Source organism: Hydra viridissima, unplaced genomic scaffold, assembly GCF_058129835.1.
Source record: "Hydra viridissima isolate aposymbiotic clone 2 unplaced genomic scaffold, HvirCarnegie_v1 scaffold_11, whole genome shotgun sequence".
Taxonomy (NCBI): Eukaryota; Metazoa; Cnidaria; class Hydrozoa; order Anthoathecata; family Hydridae; genus Hydra; species Hydra viridissima.
The window spans coordinates 3,717,501-3,734,768 of NW_028324310.1; the positions used below are offsets into that span (position 1 = coordinate 3,717,501).

At 31.2% G+C, this 17,268-nt stretch overlaps 1 protein-coding gene across 1 annotated transcript in view; it reads left to right on the top strand.

Annotated features, from left to right (window-relative positions):
- The window catches only part of LOC149881765 (uncharacterized), a 49,053-nt gene extending 33,607 nt beyond the window's left edge, over nucleotides 1–15,446 (top strand). Inside the window, exons 10-12 of the mRNA XM_090065962.1 lie at nucleotides 5,095–5,175; nucleotides 12,771–13,244; nucleotides 14,745–15,446. Of these exons, the coding sequence (XP_089922088.1) occupies nucleotides 5,095–5,175; nucleotides 12,771–13,244; nucleotides 14,745–14,959 (770 nt within the window). The 3' untranslated portion in view covers nucleotides 14,960–15,446. The remainder of the gene's footprint in view (nucleotides 1–5,094; nucleotides 5,176–12,770; nucleotides 13,245–14,744) is intronic.
- Nucleotides 15,447–17,268: the final 1,822 nt, after the last annotated feature.

Below are 17,268 nucleotides of genomic sequence, written 5' to 3' on the forward strand. Positions count from 1 at the left end.
CAATGCTCTCTTTGATAATGGACTCTCTAAACTGTAAGGATGTCATATTAGGTGATAACTTATAGTTTATAATATTTGCATTGAATGCACAAACGCTAATCAAATGCATAAAAATCTTTTTATACCACTTTTTTTGTCTTTTTCTTTCGGATTCATATGTTGTCAACATTTGATCAGATTGGTCAACACCACCCATGTTTCTGTTATATTCATGCATCACTAGAGGAATATTTTTTTCTATGCCAGCTCTATTAACAGTGGTTGTATCATTTTGAACACAGGTACTCAGCATGTGCTCATCTTTCTTGTCTCTCCATTTGGTACACATTACATTTGTTTTAGTATCATATCGAACTAAAATATCACCAATTTTAATTTTAGCATTCTTTGTATCCTGCGGTAACTGTTTGCGATTATTACGTAATGTACCAATGCAATCAGTATTATGATCCAGCAATACTTTGGAAATTTCATAAGATGTATACCAATTATCAATGTGTAAACAATAGCCATTACCAATTAAGCTATCCATTAGAGTAATAACAATTTTAGTAGCTTGATATTTGTATTTTTTCAAGTCTGGAGCAAAACTGTCAGTCATTTCCTTACCAGTGTACAAAAAACAATTCCAAATATAGCCAGTAGCTGATTCACATAATGCAAAGGACTTCATTTCAAATCTGGAACGCTTGCTTGGAATGTTTTGCTTCCAGCTTAAATGACCTTTCCAAAGCAGCAGTGATTCGTCTATTGATATATTTTTATTTGGTATATACAGAGTTTTGAATTTATTTACTAGATAGTCATAGGTCGGTTTAATTTTTGCTATTTTACAGAAATTTATTGGCAACCTACTGTTATCAACAAAATGAAGAAACTTCTCAATAAGACAAAACCTATCAAAAGACAATACTTTTCTTAAGAGTGGTGTGTCAAACAGAGGGTTTGTTGAAAAATACATAACATTTGTTGGTTTCCATAAGACTCCACGATATAAAATGAATGCTATATAGAGCCTGATGTCGATTCTGACTAAAGGTATCCATTTTTGAACTCGAGATCTGTTTTTAATTATATTATTTTTACGATATTGTACTGCGAAAAGGTTACTTTGCTCGACAATAAGATCAACGATGTCGTCTGTTACAAATGCTTCAAATATAGTAAGAGATCTGCTATTAACTATAAAACTTGGATGAGGTCCTGGATTACTCTCAAATTTAGCAAAATTTGCTTTATAACCGTCTATTTTAACCCAATTCGGTCCATCGTTTCTATTATCTTGTTCCAATTGCATTACATCAGTGTCAACAAGGCCAGTTTCACTATCATCATCTGCTGATGATGAGCAAACTATTTTTTCTTCTGTAACAGATTTAACTGAACCTTCATTAGAAGAACCATAATTAGAACTAGTATCAGATAATTTATCGCTTTCTCCCATGTATTCAATTAGATCTTGAACAGAACAATTACTTCTTTTAGGGTAAGACTTTCTAGCCGAAGCCATGTTTACTTTTCCACTAAACTAAATCATTGTCATATAAAGCTATCAGCCATATTTTGAAAAAACTCTAGAGTATAAAATGAAGACCATACTTTTGTTAAAAGTTATTACATAACATAAATAAACAAACTTGCTTTTAACTTATCATATCTGATCTGTTGATTAACTCATGTAAAAAACGGAAATATCCGTCAGTCACAAACGGTGCAACAGTTCCAAAATGCGGAAATATCCGTCAGACATATATAAGCCTACAGTTCCAATAAACGGATATATCCGTCAGACACACGAAGAGCTACACCCTTGAAAGGCGGATATATCCGTCAGACACAGTTAAGGGGTTAAAAAAGTGTGCAAAAGTATTAGCGCACTTGCTATTTTGTAAAGACTCAATGAAAGTTTAATATTTTATGTGATCGCCTTTGTTTTTAAGGCATGACAAGACTCTACGTGGCATAGAATATATAAGTTTTCTGATTAATTCTTGTGGCACGGTATTCCACAACTCTTGCATTTGCGTCTTAAGCTACACCAAGTTAGTGGGGTTGCTTTTTTGTAATTTGCAGTCCATCCAACCCCAAAGATTGTCAATAGGATTTAAATCAGGTGAACGAGCGGGCCAAGGCATTAGGTTCAACCGTTTTTCTTCCATGTATTACTTTATTGAGCGTGCTGTGTGGCAAGGAGCGTTATCTTGCTGAAATTGCCAGGTGGAGTCAGCCTTGAAAACGTCCATTCATGACTTTAAACAATCTTCTAAGATCTCTCTGTATCGATGTTGATTAAGGCGATCAGTGTAAAGATGCGCCAGTCCATTGCTAGATCCAGCAATGCAGCCTCAAATGCCAATTGAACCTCCTCCTTCTTGAACTCTTGACATGATAAAGCGAGGATTACATTTTTCATTTTTGTATCTCCTCACGACAACCCTTTTCAAAATTTGACTCGTACAAGAAAATTACTTTTCTTCATTGCTCTACAGTCCATGCAGCTCTCTCTTTGCACCATTATCTTCGCTTGAGACAGTCTTGGATACTTAATAGTGGCTTCTTTGTTGCAAGGTATGAATTGAGATGTTTATTCTTCACAAGCTTGCTAATTGTTGAAGGGCTAACTTGATGTGCACCTAACGCTGTATTCAGATCTGAGACGATTTCGGCTATGCTCATGTTTGGGTTGCGTCTAGCGAGTATAATTGCTTTATTTTCGTCCCTTTCTGACATATTTTTTTGGACGACCAGAGCGATTTTTGTCTTTGACAGTTCCAAACTCATTATAATTTTTGAGCTTTGTTCTAACACTGCATTCAATGATTTCAAGTTGACGTCCAATTTCTCAATTGCTGAGACCACTTTTGTTCAGGCAAACAACTTGCCAACTTGTTTCAATTGATATGCTCCTTAAACCCATATTTTTGTTGTTGCAATTTAAAGTTTTAACTAACTGTATTTCAAATGCTATTTCCGCCACTTCAATTTATTCTTCTTATATTTTTTATTGACTATTGTTAATCAGCAGAGAGTTTATAACAAAAATTAACCAAAAAAGTTTTTCTTAAAGGAACAAAACGAGTGTGCTAATACATTTTAAATGAGTGCGCTAATACTTTTGCGCGCTAAATTTCAGACATTTTTTCGAGTGCTCATTAAACTTCTAATTAACTAATAAAAAAAACAAGCAGGTTGACAATATTTGACATTGTAATTAAATTTAATTGGTTTTAACTTTCATTACAAAGTATAAACTAGTTCAAAATTAAAATTACTTTATAATTTATGTTTATTTGAAGTTGTTTATAATAAAAAAAGTTACGAGTTCGCTAATACTTTCTGGAAGCACTGTATATACCTTTCAGTTATAAAATATTATATATATATATATATATATATATATATATATATATATATATATATATATATATATATATATATATATATATGTATATATGTATGTATGTATTAGGGTGTCTTGTTTTCAGGGTCACATTATATTTTGAGTGCTCCTAGCATTTATCTGCTGCGTATATGTGAGAAAATTAGATCTGGAAAGTTTCAGAACTCTAGCTTTGTTTTTGTGACTACACAAGCCACCTTGTGTTTCAAAAAACATGATTTTTTGGTGAAAAAAGCCTACTTTTACAGTGCTTGTGTAGTCACAGTTTAAAAGATACATGCTAATCATATGTTCAAACATGAACTATTAACCTTCATTAATTAGAAAAAAATTGGGAGCAGTTTAAATAAAACCAATAGTTAGGTTTGAAGTGAGTTTAAAGATACGCAGTTGACACAAATTACCTATTTTTATGCGGTTTGACGCGGTTGATTGCTAGCACCATTTTCCCAGCAGACAAATATTTTGCAAACTGATGGCAGGTCTTTGTCTCTTTATGTGGGTACTCTTTTGGAGTTGGAGGCTCACATACAACAATTTTTAGTCAAGTCATTCTCACGATCACTTCTTAAAGATTTTGAGAAATGTTTCGATTATATTCTACATTCTTGCATGTCCGGGTTAAATCTTCTTCCAGCTGCAGCATCATGTTTAGATCCATCAGTAGCAAGTAATAATTAATTAGTTATTTATTGAGTTGTCGAAAGTGAAAACCTTGATGACTTTTATTCTTCGTATGAAGCACTTTCATCATTTAAGTAGTTTATGTCTATTATTATTACACATTTGTAAGCATTGTGCAATTTACCATATTATTATTGGTAAAGCATAACGAGTTAGTTGTGGTTTTTATAGTTATCTTCCTGACACCTGATGTAGCAGCTCTGAATGAAACAGCGAATTGTTTTATTGTCAGCAGTAAGCATCACTTCGTAATGCAGTTCATTGGTGCACTAGCAGCACTTTATTCAATTTAAAAAATGCTCTCATCCATAAAAATTTTGACATGTGGTTGCATTTAGATGATGTAAGGTAACCAGTTAACGAAAATATTCTCTCAACATACGCTTCACTTGCTGGAGCAGCAAACAGATCTTCAGCTGTAGGAAACAGCTCTGCATACGATGCTTTCTATTCTTCCAGAAAGCAAATGAATCTTCAACATAAATATCTTTTATCTTGCTACCCAGTAGGCATTAGACGTCTAAGGATGGATTGCTATTAGAAAAAAAAATTTATTATTGTTATTAGCTGAAACCAAATAGAAATTGAATATCGTTTTTATTTCGTTTCACATACTAAAGCCTAATAAACAGTCTATGAGCAGTGCAGTAACTGACTAGTTACGTCACATAACAGTTGTGTCTTTTGAATAAGTATGAACGGTTGTGTATATATGTGTGTGTGTGTGTGTATAATTCTATTACTCGGATTAAAATATAGGGAGTTTCAGTAGAATAGTAGATAATAAAACTTCAAGAACTAAATTTAATTCTTGAAGTTTTATTATCTATTATTCTACTGAAACTGCAAGTTTTTCTAAAAGTATTTATGCAATAACACAACATGGTACCTCAGTAAGCTATTAATTGTTACGAGGAAAACTTATATTTTTACTATGCAAATGCAGTTATATCATGTAATTGTTAATGAAATTTTATAATCAGGTATCAGAAATGAGAAACTTTTATTAGGTTTCACAAAACAAGCTGGAAGCCCAACTGCTGATAATTACTATGACAACGTAGATGAAACTGTGAAACCTTTGTCCACAGGTTAGTTTTATATGTTCAATACTATTAAAATACCCTCAATCAGGTCTAAATATGTGTAATTCTTCAATTTTAAGGAATAAAACAGAACTAATTTTAAGTTGATAAACTTTAATAGTTAAAACATGGCAAAAGCAATTAGTAATCTTCCAGGTGTAGAACAATTTATCATAAATGAAAGTGATACAACAAATACTGTAGTATGTACTGAGTACTGTGAGCTTTGTTACTCGATTTCGAAAACAAGCTGAATATTGCGCTTTTTCAGATATTGCTGAGGCAGTAAAGGATCAATTTACATCAGAATGCCATCCTAAAAAATTGATGTTAAAACTTCTCAAGGATAGAGAAATGATTTTCTCAAGTGAACATTGATAAACAAACTGAAATTGGTCGCAAAATGGGAATATCAAAACTACAAGTCAAAGAAATGTCAAATAAAAAAACCAACCAAATCACAGAAGAGATGTCAAAGGACTCAGTAGACCATTTAAAAAAACTAACTGTTTCCAGAAAATGAAAACAGGCAACACATTTTAAATCAGGACTTCAGCAAAGTGATGTTATACAGCTGCGGACAAAACTACGTGAACGATTGCAAATAGTTTTTTTTTATGAAATTTTCAATGTCTTAAAATAAGTTTATAGTTTAATACTATATATGGTTGGATAGAGCGTTTTTTGCTCTATAAGACTGTGTAAAGTGTATTCTCTAATAATTTGTTTAAAATTAAACATATCTAAATGTTCAAAAAGCATCAAATATTTTGCGCGACAAAACCACGTGAACGATTATACAAACGTAAAAGAATAATTTTACTAACATCAACAAATAATAGATTCTAAAAAAAAAACAAACATTAATATTTAGTTGCATAGCCTTTAGAATCGATAACGGCCTTGAACCGTCTTGGCACAGATTCTACAAGAGTTTCTAGTAACTGTTTTGGTAATGCCTCCCATTCATACTGTACGGCTCGAAAAAGTTCATCCGGTTTTTTAAATTTGCAACCTCCCAAGCGTCGCTCAACTTTAATCCATAAATTTTTGATTGGATTTAAGTCGGGAGATTGGGCAGGCCACTTCAAAACCATTATGCTATTATTTATGAGCCAATTTTTTACAGTCAAAGCTGTATGTTTAGGGTCATTATCATGTTGATAAACCCAATTGTGAGGCATTTTTTCTAAAGCGTGTGGCAACATTTGATTAGATAATATTTCCCTGTACTGTAGTTGGTCCATTATACCGTTTACACGGTACAACGGACCAATTCCAGCCCAGGAGAAACACCCCCAAACCATTATATTGCCACCCCCAAATTTTACAGTTCCTATTGTATACTCTTTTGCAAATCTTTTACCTACTGGACGCCTAACATAACCTCGACCGTCGCTGCAAACCATGTTAAATTTACTTTCATCCGACCACAAAACTGTTTTCCAATTTTCAACAGTCCAGTTTAAGTGATCTTTAGCGAACTGTAGGCGATCTTTGACGTGCCTGGGCTTAAGGAATGGTTTCTTTGCAGGTGTGCTTACGTTTTCCATGCCTGTTTGCAGACGAATTTCAGGGGCTGTCAAATGTGGATTCTCAAGAGATTTTCGCACAATTTTTCGATCAGTACTAAAAAATAAAATGTTAAACATTAAAATTAACATTAACATTAATATTATTAAGATTAAATATAAAAAAAAATAAAATTAAAGGAATATTACCGCTTATCCGTAATACGTGCACGACCACCTTTCTTAACGATCTTTTTGCTCTTTTCTCGGTGTATAATTTTATGTATTCCACCTTTTGACATCTTCGCATGAGCTGCAATTTGCCCAATGGACCATTTTTCTTCTTTGCGCAAACGCAAAACCAAGCTTTCAATTTTTGAATCAGTTTGACGAACCATTATAGTTTAATTTTTTTAATTTTTTGATGTTAAACAGAATAATCTTGAGAAATTTAAATGATTGTAAGTTCTTAGAATACCAAAACCACATGAACGATTTTTAAAAGCACTGATTTCGATGTGAATATAATATAATTTGCATCAAAAATGACGCTTTTATAAATCGTTCACGTGGTTTTGTCGCGCAAAATATTTGATGCTTTTTGAACATTTAGATATGTTTAATTTTAAACAAATTATTAGAGAATACACTTTACACAGTCTTATAGAGCAAAAAACGCTCTATCCAACCATATATAGTATTAAACTATAAACATATTTTAAGACATCGAAAATTTCATTAAAAAAAACTATTTGCAATCGTTCACGTAGTTTTGTCCGCAGCTGTATATAAAAGAGAAAATTTCTTGTTATGCTTTCGATGTGGGGACAATAATTTTGTTGGGCACAAAAAATGTTTAAAGCTATTGGCAAACATGCTATAAATGTTAAAAGAAAAATCATCTAGCCATTTGTTGCAGAAGTTCTTTAAAAATGCCTTACAGGACAATGCGGTAAGTTAAAGAGATAAATAATGAAAACAAAAGTGAAAGCAACTCAGAAAATGAATTAGAGGAAGCGCATGCGCTAACATTTAGTTCAAAACAAAGAGGACAATCCTATAAAACGAAATCAATAAATGTACTGGTGGGAAATGTTATGATAAAAATGATTATTGACTCAGGTTCTAGTGTGAATCTAATTGACAGAAACATTTTCGAAAGGATTAAAAACCACAATCTTAATTTATTACTAACATCAACGGTGTATATGGTATCATAATCATTAACGGTGATATTTCCTTATGCTTCAAAGCCTCTAAAGTTGATAGATTGTTTAAAGGCTGAAATTGAAGCAAAATACGAAATAGCTACAAACAAAATCTATGTTGTAAATAAAAATAATGTTGGAAATATAATGGGATTAGAAACCGCAAAGGAGCTGAACATTTTAAAAAATTGATAAAAATGGAAACTTTGTTCTTAGCAAAGATAATGGTGTGATTTTATAAGCTAATAAATCAAATGAAATCACGCAGCATTTTAATGTGTGTAAAAATATTGATGATGAAATTAAGTTTCCACTAAATCAAAAATATAATAATTTGCATTATTTTGATGCAAATTGGGAAGCTATAAAGCTTCCAATTCAAACTTCATGTAGATGAAAACATGCAACCAATTGCACGAAATTTACGTCGCCTTATCACCTTCAAAAAGACTTTCCAGCAGAACTAAGGCGTCTTGAAGAAGCAGACATTATTGAAAAAGTTGAAAGATGGTAAGAATGGATTAGTGATTGTGTAATTGTACCAAAAGCAAATAAAACGGTACGGTTGTGTCTAAATGCTAGAACCATCAGCAAAGCAATTAAACGTGAAAGATACCCAATGCCTACATTGGATTCTGTAATAGATAAAAAGTATGGTTAAAAAATATTTACTAAGTTAGAAATGAAAGAAGCTTATACTCAGTTCGAGTTAGATGTCGAGCCCAGAAAAATCACTAATTTTCAAATAAATGAGAGAGTTTATCGACACAAAAGATAAGTATATGGTTTTAACAATTCGTTCGAGATTTTTCAAAAAACTATGGAACAAACTTATAGTAAAATAGATGGAGTAAAATTTATCAGTGGTGATATCCCTCCCAACATAAGACGTCTTTAAGACGTGTTTAAATCATTTTTAAGGCGTCTAGACGTCTTACTGGCGTCTTATGTTGGTTGGGACTATACTATACACATCAGATGAACAAAATTTATTAAGGAAGTTAGAACTATTGTTTATCAAAACACATACATTAGGTATATGCACTTATGTGTCAAGGTTCGTTAAAGGCTTTAGTGAAAAAACAACAGTATTATGTGAACTATTAAAAAAAGATACAAAACTTAAGTGGGTCCAAAAGCATGGTGCTTTCAACATGCTTAAACATGAATTATCAAGTGAATTGGTTTTGGTTTTTTATGATCCTAGCAAAGAAATACAGTTAGTTACTGATGCCAGTAATCATGCTATGGGAGGAATACTTTTACAAAAAGAAGGTATTGGAATCAAACCAATTTGCTACATAAGAGGGTCACTGACAGCAGCTGAGTTAAAATATAGCATTACAAAAAAGGAAGCTCTGGCTTTGGTATGGGCAATTGAAAAATTACATTTGTACCTAAATGGAAAAAACGTAAAGGTTGTAGTGGACCACAAACCACTCAAGTTTATCTTTTCATACAGTTCTAAACTAAATGCACGCATCGCAAGATGGCAAATCAAATTGCAGGCATATGATTTTGACATAATACTTAAAAAAGGAGAAGAGAGCATTACAGAATTTACATACAGAAACTATATCCCAGATGAGTACCAAATTAGTCAGATGATAATGAAGTGGCAGCTTAAATAAATTTTTTAGATACAAAAATGGTACCCAAATCAATATCACTTGAAGATATAAAAACGGAGACAGTAAAAGACATCAGTTTAGTTGCAGTAAAGAATGCATTATCACCTGGTAAATGGTATGACAACTCAATACTGGAACCATATCGTAGATTTCAACATGAGTTAACTGATCATGAGGGGATAATATTAAAAGAAACAAGAATTGCCTCACCAAAATCTCTTTAAAAAAGAGCTTTACCTATTGCACATGAAGGACATTTAGTTGTTGAAAAATGCAAAGGATTATTGCTTCAAAAAATATTTTGGGTCACTATAAATACCGATATAAAATCACATATTGAAAAATGTCTTGGATGCCAAGCAAATTCACGCTAAACCATGAACAAATTAAAATGTCAGTTCTACCAGAACACGTTTAGGATGATTTAGCAATGGGTTTCTTCGGAGCATTACCATCAGGAGAGTTTTTCTTTGTTGTAGAAGATGTGTAATCCAGATACCCGTTTGTTGTCATAATGAAAATAAATATCATAAATTAGAAAATTTGCTATATTTGGTTATCCTAACAAAATAAGAAGTGACAACGGTCCACCATTTGAAAGTGAGGCTTTAAAGTTATATTTCGAAAATATTGATATAAAACATTAAAGTAACTTCTTGGTATTCGCAAGCAAACGGTAAAGTAGAAAGATTCATGCAAGTAATAAAAAAAACAATAAAAGCAACTCATGTTATGGGTAGAAATTGGAGAAAAGAACTTCAATGCATGCTTCAAAATTATTGATGTGCTCCTCAAGCCATAACTGGAAAATCATCAGCCACATTGTTATTTAATAAAAACACCAAAAAATAAATTTCCTTCAACGATAGTTGAGAAATCACTATACGACAAAGAAGTGAGAGAAAGTCAATATAAAAAGTATGCGAAAGAAAAAAATTATTTTGATGAGAAATATAAATATAATAAAAAATATAAATAGTGATGTTAAGTGGAAACACAACAGTGGTGTCTGGTTTTAGCCTAAATTACTCTAATCCGTTTTTTTTAAAGTAAACTTTTTTCGTTTTTTTTTTGAAAAAACTAAACAGATTTGTAATCAGCATCAAATTATCTGTCTGTGTTTTTAGTTTTTATCGCATACTTTTTATTTCCGTTACTCAGGAGAGCCGATGTGGAAAACCTCTATTTTATTTACTGAGTGTTATTTACAATTAATTTATATAAATAATAAAATCAATAGTACAGTGTGTTCCTATTAATATGACAGAGAAACAAATTATCTATCGAATAGGGTTTTTTTTATTGTAAAATGGTTTGATTTTCATTGTGTAAATTTTGATTATTAATAGTGTAATTTTGATTATTAAGTGTCCGGTGTAAATTTTGATTATTAAGTGTCCGGTGTAAACTTTGATTATTAAGTGTCCGGTCATACACGACGGACGGTATAACCCGATTTTCCTCAATCAATAAAACAGCGCGAAAATGAAAATGTTACAATGAATACCTAAAAAACAGCGCAAATATTTAAATTTGACAATGTATGTTAATAAAATAGCGCGAAAATGAAAGTCTTACAATCTATATCAACAAAATAGCGCGAAAATGAAAATATCATAATGCATCTCTTAATTTATAGAATTTGGTAACTCAATAAAAATGTTACAACTCATCTCAATAAAACAGCGCAAAAATGAAAATGTTACAATGTATATCAAAAAAATAGCGCAAAATATGAAAATGTTACAATGTATCTCAGTTTGAAGAATTCGGTTACTTAATAAAGTTGGTAAATATGAAGAACATAATAAAGCCAACTATTGTGTATATATGTAGTGTTCATCAAACGGGGAACCTGGTGATCCAACAGAACATCAAATAGGTTTAGATATGATGATATATAGTTGCATACTAAATTTACGTTAACTATTAGCTGCGTCACCCTTTGCCATAGTATTATAAAGTTTATCTTGGATACCAAGTTGAGCTTTTCGGGCCAGATTATGGTACTTTGATATGTATGGTAAAGAATATATGGCTTACAAATTCTTGAAGGCGATGTAACTCACAAAAGGGGGACTTGTCGAAGGCCCGTCTAAGACTTAGATCCTTCTTCTCTTTTATTGGGATTGACTGATCGTCCTGTTAATAAACTTTCATTTGACTTGATCTTCATCAAAATCTTGATGGAAAAAAAATCTAAATAGTTAAGAAATTTCTTCTCAAATCTCATAGATTTGCGAAGCCGAAAATTTCCATAAAATCGATTCCCAGATATCTAACAAAGTTTCTAATAATTTTAAACAGTAAAACTAAAAATACTTAGAAATTCTTCAAACACTCAAAGAATCCCAGAAAAAATGCTCATCGAAATCCCAAGATTTTTGGATTATGACAAATATTGAGATTGCGAGCATTAATTTGCTGTGATGATCGATGTGCAATTTTTAAATATGCACATCGATTATAACAGCAAAAATTGCTTATCAAAAAAGAAAGCAGTCAAAGTAACTAACGGAGTTTTGTTTAAAATCGCAAAACAAATTTTGATGAATGTCGTGGTTAAAATTAGGCTTCCGCTTCGGTATAAGAGCTTTAGGTCAAAATTCGTATTTAATTGTATTTTGGTCTTAATCTCAAATTTTTTTTCATTAAAATACCAACGCTAATTAATAGATAATAATAGAAGCCGCAATTCACAGTTTTTCCAATGAAATTTTATTATCAACTGAAATTTTATTGTGTACAAAATGCAGTTATTTTTAAAAGTAGAAAAGAAAAAAAAATAAGCTAAGAAAAATAAGTTTGAATATAAAATTCAATAGATGAGCAATGGAAAATCGTACTAGTGAGGATTATTTGTAAAATGTAACTCAAAACTCATATCAATTAAATTTAGAGTACGAACTTAAAGCGAAGTTTGTGTTTCAATAAATTTGTGGTATGGAGTCAAATCACAAATCTTACTTTATTTCAGTCAACTTCGTGGTACGATATTGGCTTAGCGGAATATCGTAACTTCGGTGATGCTTAGCCGAATATTATTACTTTGGCGGCGCTTGCTACCAATTTGACACCTTAAAAATTCAGTTATTTTTAAGTTTTTTTTTTTTTTGTTTAATGGGGGGGGGGGGGTATAACTTCTGTCTTTTTTTTCTATAAAAAAAAAACCACCATCTTTTCGTTTTAAAATTTTATCCATTTTCCTTATTTGTTATTTACGTTATTTGATTGAAATATTTTTTTTTCAGCCAGCAACAAGTTCTACTCAATGGAAAATAAATGTTCAGGAATTTGCCTTATATTCATTACAGACAGTAATGAATTAAACGAAGTAAACCAAAAAGACGAAAAGGTATTAAGGAAAACGTTCTCCTTTCTGAGATTTCAAGTTATAGTTAAAAAGAATAAAAGTAGCGAAGAAATCTTGAAGATTATTCAAAAAAAAGGTTTAAAACATGATATTTACGATTGTTTTGTTGTCTGTGTGCTTTGTCGCAATCAAGATTACATAGTAGAAAAAAAAAGCGTCTTGCAGAAAGATAACATGGCATCAAAAGTCGTCAATTTAACTTGTTTGCAGAATAAGCCTAAGCTTTTTTTTATTCAAACTTGGGAGACAGAATCTATTCAACCAAATCCTAACCAACATAGCATTTACAAGCCATTTATGCTTGACCAAAACGTTTGGAAAGACAAAGATATTTTTTTCTCAATTGCCCAAGGTAATAATCTTATATATGTGTGGGTTTACACATTCTTTTTTAAATAGACAGCACAGATATCTTTTATTGTGCAATACATTAACTAGGTTTGTCTTTTGATTTAAATACTGCGCCGTTTTGTAATGCTATCCATGGCCTAATACATAACATGGCCACAACTTTTGCATTTAAGGGCAAAACTTAGTCAATCAACTAATAGACTATAATTATAATTACTTATTAAAATGTACTACTACATTGATTTTCTGATAAAAACAACGACATGTGCCACGAATTTTCCACAATAAAATCAATATTTTGTTGTTTGTCAAAGAAACTGTGATTATTGAGTTATGTGTTTTTTCATTTATTTAATTTCCTGTTTTGTCAAACTTTAAAAACAGCAACTCCATCTTTTTTGTTTTATCCGTTTTTAAATAAAAAACCAGTGAAAAATCTGTTGCATGATCTTCAGTTATTATAGCTCGCACAGTAAAAGAAGATTTGTACAAATTTCTAATGTTTTTTCTGTTCAAACTCATTTAAAAAAACTAGAAATTTAAAACTCTAGACACCTTTAAACAAAAAAAGGAGATCAATTCTTTTGAACCAACCATCAGAAATGTAGTTATACCAGAAATTGAAATTACCATCACCAATCAAATTTCTTCCATGGCATTTGACACCATTTCGTAAATATAGCTCATCATTTGAAATAACACAGCATACTGGGAGTTCGGATGTTTCTGATATTCTATAAAATGTATGTTGAGATGTAGAAAAAAATTGGCTGCCCTTTTTTGCTCATCAAGCCCGAAAAAACGATTTAATATTTAAAAAGAAGTTGTCTTTTAGATTTAACAAAAGTTAAATTAAAAAGTCTTAAAGCATTTAGGATACAATTAACTTTTGCTCAAATATTTAAATAGATGTAAAATCAAATTGAAATTCACTTTTAAATTCTCTTGTCCTCCCCCATTCTCTCTCTCTCTCTCTCTCTCTCTCTCTCTCTCTCTCTCTCTCTCTCTCTCCCCTTTCCTTCCCCTCCTCTTGCATTGAAAATGTACAAGCCTACAAGTTCATGTATTAGGCATTGGATAAGTGTCAAATATCAATTTTGACCCTTGAAACCTATATTTTGGGTATGCACTTTTTCATTTCTTTAAATATTTTTCTGGTCTACTAATTTACGCTCTAAGACGACAAATCCGGCTGTGTTATAGTAAGGAAAGTGTCCCTTTAGAATTGATTTAGAAATAGAATTCGAATTCGTCGAATGAAATGTATGAAATTTGACTTTTTTAAAAAACAAATGTTGATCGGTGTGAGATTTCTGAAATGAGTTTCATTGGAATATTCTCAATCGTCAAACAATCAGAGTAAAACGTAAAAAACGCCCTCCCATTAACTAACTTTAATCTTAGTAAGGATGATGGACAGCTTTTACAATATGAATGTTAAATATCTAATATTTTAAAAAAAATGTCTGATTGTGTAGTATTTGAATATATTGCTTAACAGGAAATCTGCTCAACTCAAAGCCTACACATGGTTCGTGGTACGTAAAGAATCTCTGTGAAATTTTGGTTGAAAATGCTACGACATCTTCGTTTGTTGGAATGTTGTCAATGCTGGATGATAAATTTCGATCTGATTGTAAAAGTAGTCACGTAAATGAAATATCTGAAATGAATTTGCAGCTGAAGTTCAAAGTTAAGAAAAAAGCTGCTTTGTGAGTTGTAATAAAGATTTTCTTATCGTTTCAGTGCGCAGTCAGAAAAGTTAGAAAATCGTTTCAGTGCGCAGTCAGTGCGCAGTCAGTGCGCAGTCATTGCGCAGTCAAAAAATCGTTTCAGTGCGCAGTCAGAATAATTATACCTAAAAGATCAATGTTTCTTGATTTTTTTTGTACAAAAAAAATTTGAATAAAAAGTTAAACTTTTTTTAAACTTTTGAGCTGAAATAAAAAGTAACGCGACGTTGTACTATTTTCATTCAATTTTTTTACATTTGGTGTGAAACCACTTTTTAAATATTTTTGCACAAAGGTGTTTATCCAAGGATCACGGTTTTCACACTCCCACTTTTATATATTATTCTTTATAGTTATGTTTTTATTCAATTTAGTACACTAAGAGTATTTTGTTTTCAGTTTATTAGTTTATTTATATAAATGCAAACTTGTAACTTTACGATATTTAAGATTACTAACAATTTAAATAAGTCATTGTTTTTGTAAGACATGCTTTTCCCACTCTCTTAAATATCAAATGAGCACATACCCCTAAATCTCATAAAAAAACTATGCGCCTAAAGCATAAAAGAAAGTTTTCTAATGTGGTTAATTTCTATTAAAAGTTTTTAACATTTATTGCAAAGTTGCAGGATATATTCTTTTTAATGCTGAAAAGTCTGAGGCAATCGAATGCAAATAAGCATCTCTAAATGTTTTTAAAATTTTTATTGAGGTTTTTAAAGCTTTTTTTCTCATTAAAGACTTTGCCTTTTTTGTTACCGGCATGCTTTTGTATTTGAAGATACATGTACAACTATTTACTAAGTTACTAACAATAATATATAATTAATACATAATTACAAAAATATATACAACAAATGCGCAATAAGTTTACCACAGAATTGCAGTTTCCATTATATTACTTAAATTTCAAATACAGGACGAGGCACCGATATTGACTTTAGCTAAACTGCTTGGGATAAAATTGGCTTAGCAGCTTTTCTATTGATTTTGTGTCAAGTTTACCTTGTATCTTTAAAACATCTTTTATTCTACCTGTATTATATATCTTCAACTGGAAATTGGGTATACTAACACATGCGGTTGCTGTCATACTTTAATGGAAGATGATTGCTAAGATTGTAAACCTACTTTCCTCTTCCTATGTGCTATTTCGTCTCAAAAAAAAGTACTTAGCTTACCCTTCCCTTCACTCACCAGAGTTGATTTAAAGAAAAATAAAAAACCTGCAAATAAAAATCACGCTAATTTATGTACGATAATCTGGTTTATCGTATAACGAATAATCTGGGATATCGTTTTGTAATAGAATTATTTTTCAAAAATTTAACGAATATAATCATAGAAAATCTTCTCTTACATCTAATAATTTTTATTTTATATTTAAGTGATCAGTAAAAATGGTACTGTAGAAATAGTTCAAACTTTGGCTCAAGAAACAACTGAAGCATCAGAAATCGTTTCTCGTTTTCATCTTTTTCGTGTATTTTAAATACTTTGTTTTTTAAAAGAGATTCATAATAGTTTTCATTTAAATTTGCATTGTATTAGGCTTCTCAAATTGATATTATATTACTTAACGATTGAAAGATATATTATGCTTGCTAAATTCATTAGTTTAATCACTTGTTAAAACAAATATTAAAGGGTTAGTTAAAATCGGATTCCCAGAAATAAATCAGAAGATTAATTTGAGTACAGTTTTGGTTGTGGGTAAAAAATGGGCGGCATGACAGCAAGACAAAACAGCGGTTCCATTAAACAAGACGCCGCAATTGGAATAGGCTTAAATAGCGGTAACCAGATGTTAGACATTAAAGCTGCGCTGCGCTGCACTGTGGCTCAGGATGATCAAAAAACGGCTAAAGCTCATTAAAGCGTGAAAAACATTATAAACAAACCTATTACATGTCAAAATAATAGTTTTTTGGGTAAAAAAATTCAAATTTGTTAATAAAAATAATTATTAGGCGCTCTTTTGACGCCTAAATTGCGCGCATACGCGTTCGCCCGCGCGTTGGAAATGACTACATGGATGAAAAAAAATTTTTAGTTAGAATTTTAGAATCTTCAAGCCAAAACACAACACTGATACCTTACTCAACTTGATATTTGTAAAACAATAGATTTGAAAGGATGTCGACGCATAGAAAAAAGCTTCATTTCAGATTTTTTATATTTGTTTTATTATTTACATTAAAATCAGTTTAACAACTTCATCCGTCAATGGTTTTCTTTGATAATTCTTCTGTTTTCTAAAAGTTATGCTGGATATTTTTGGATCTGACT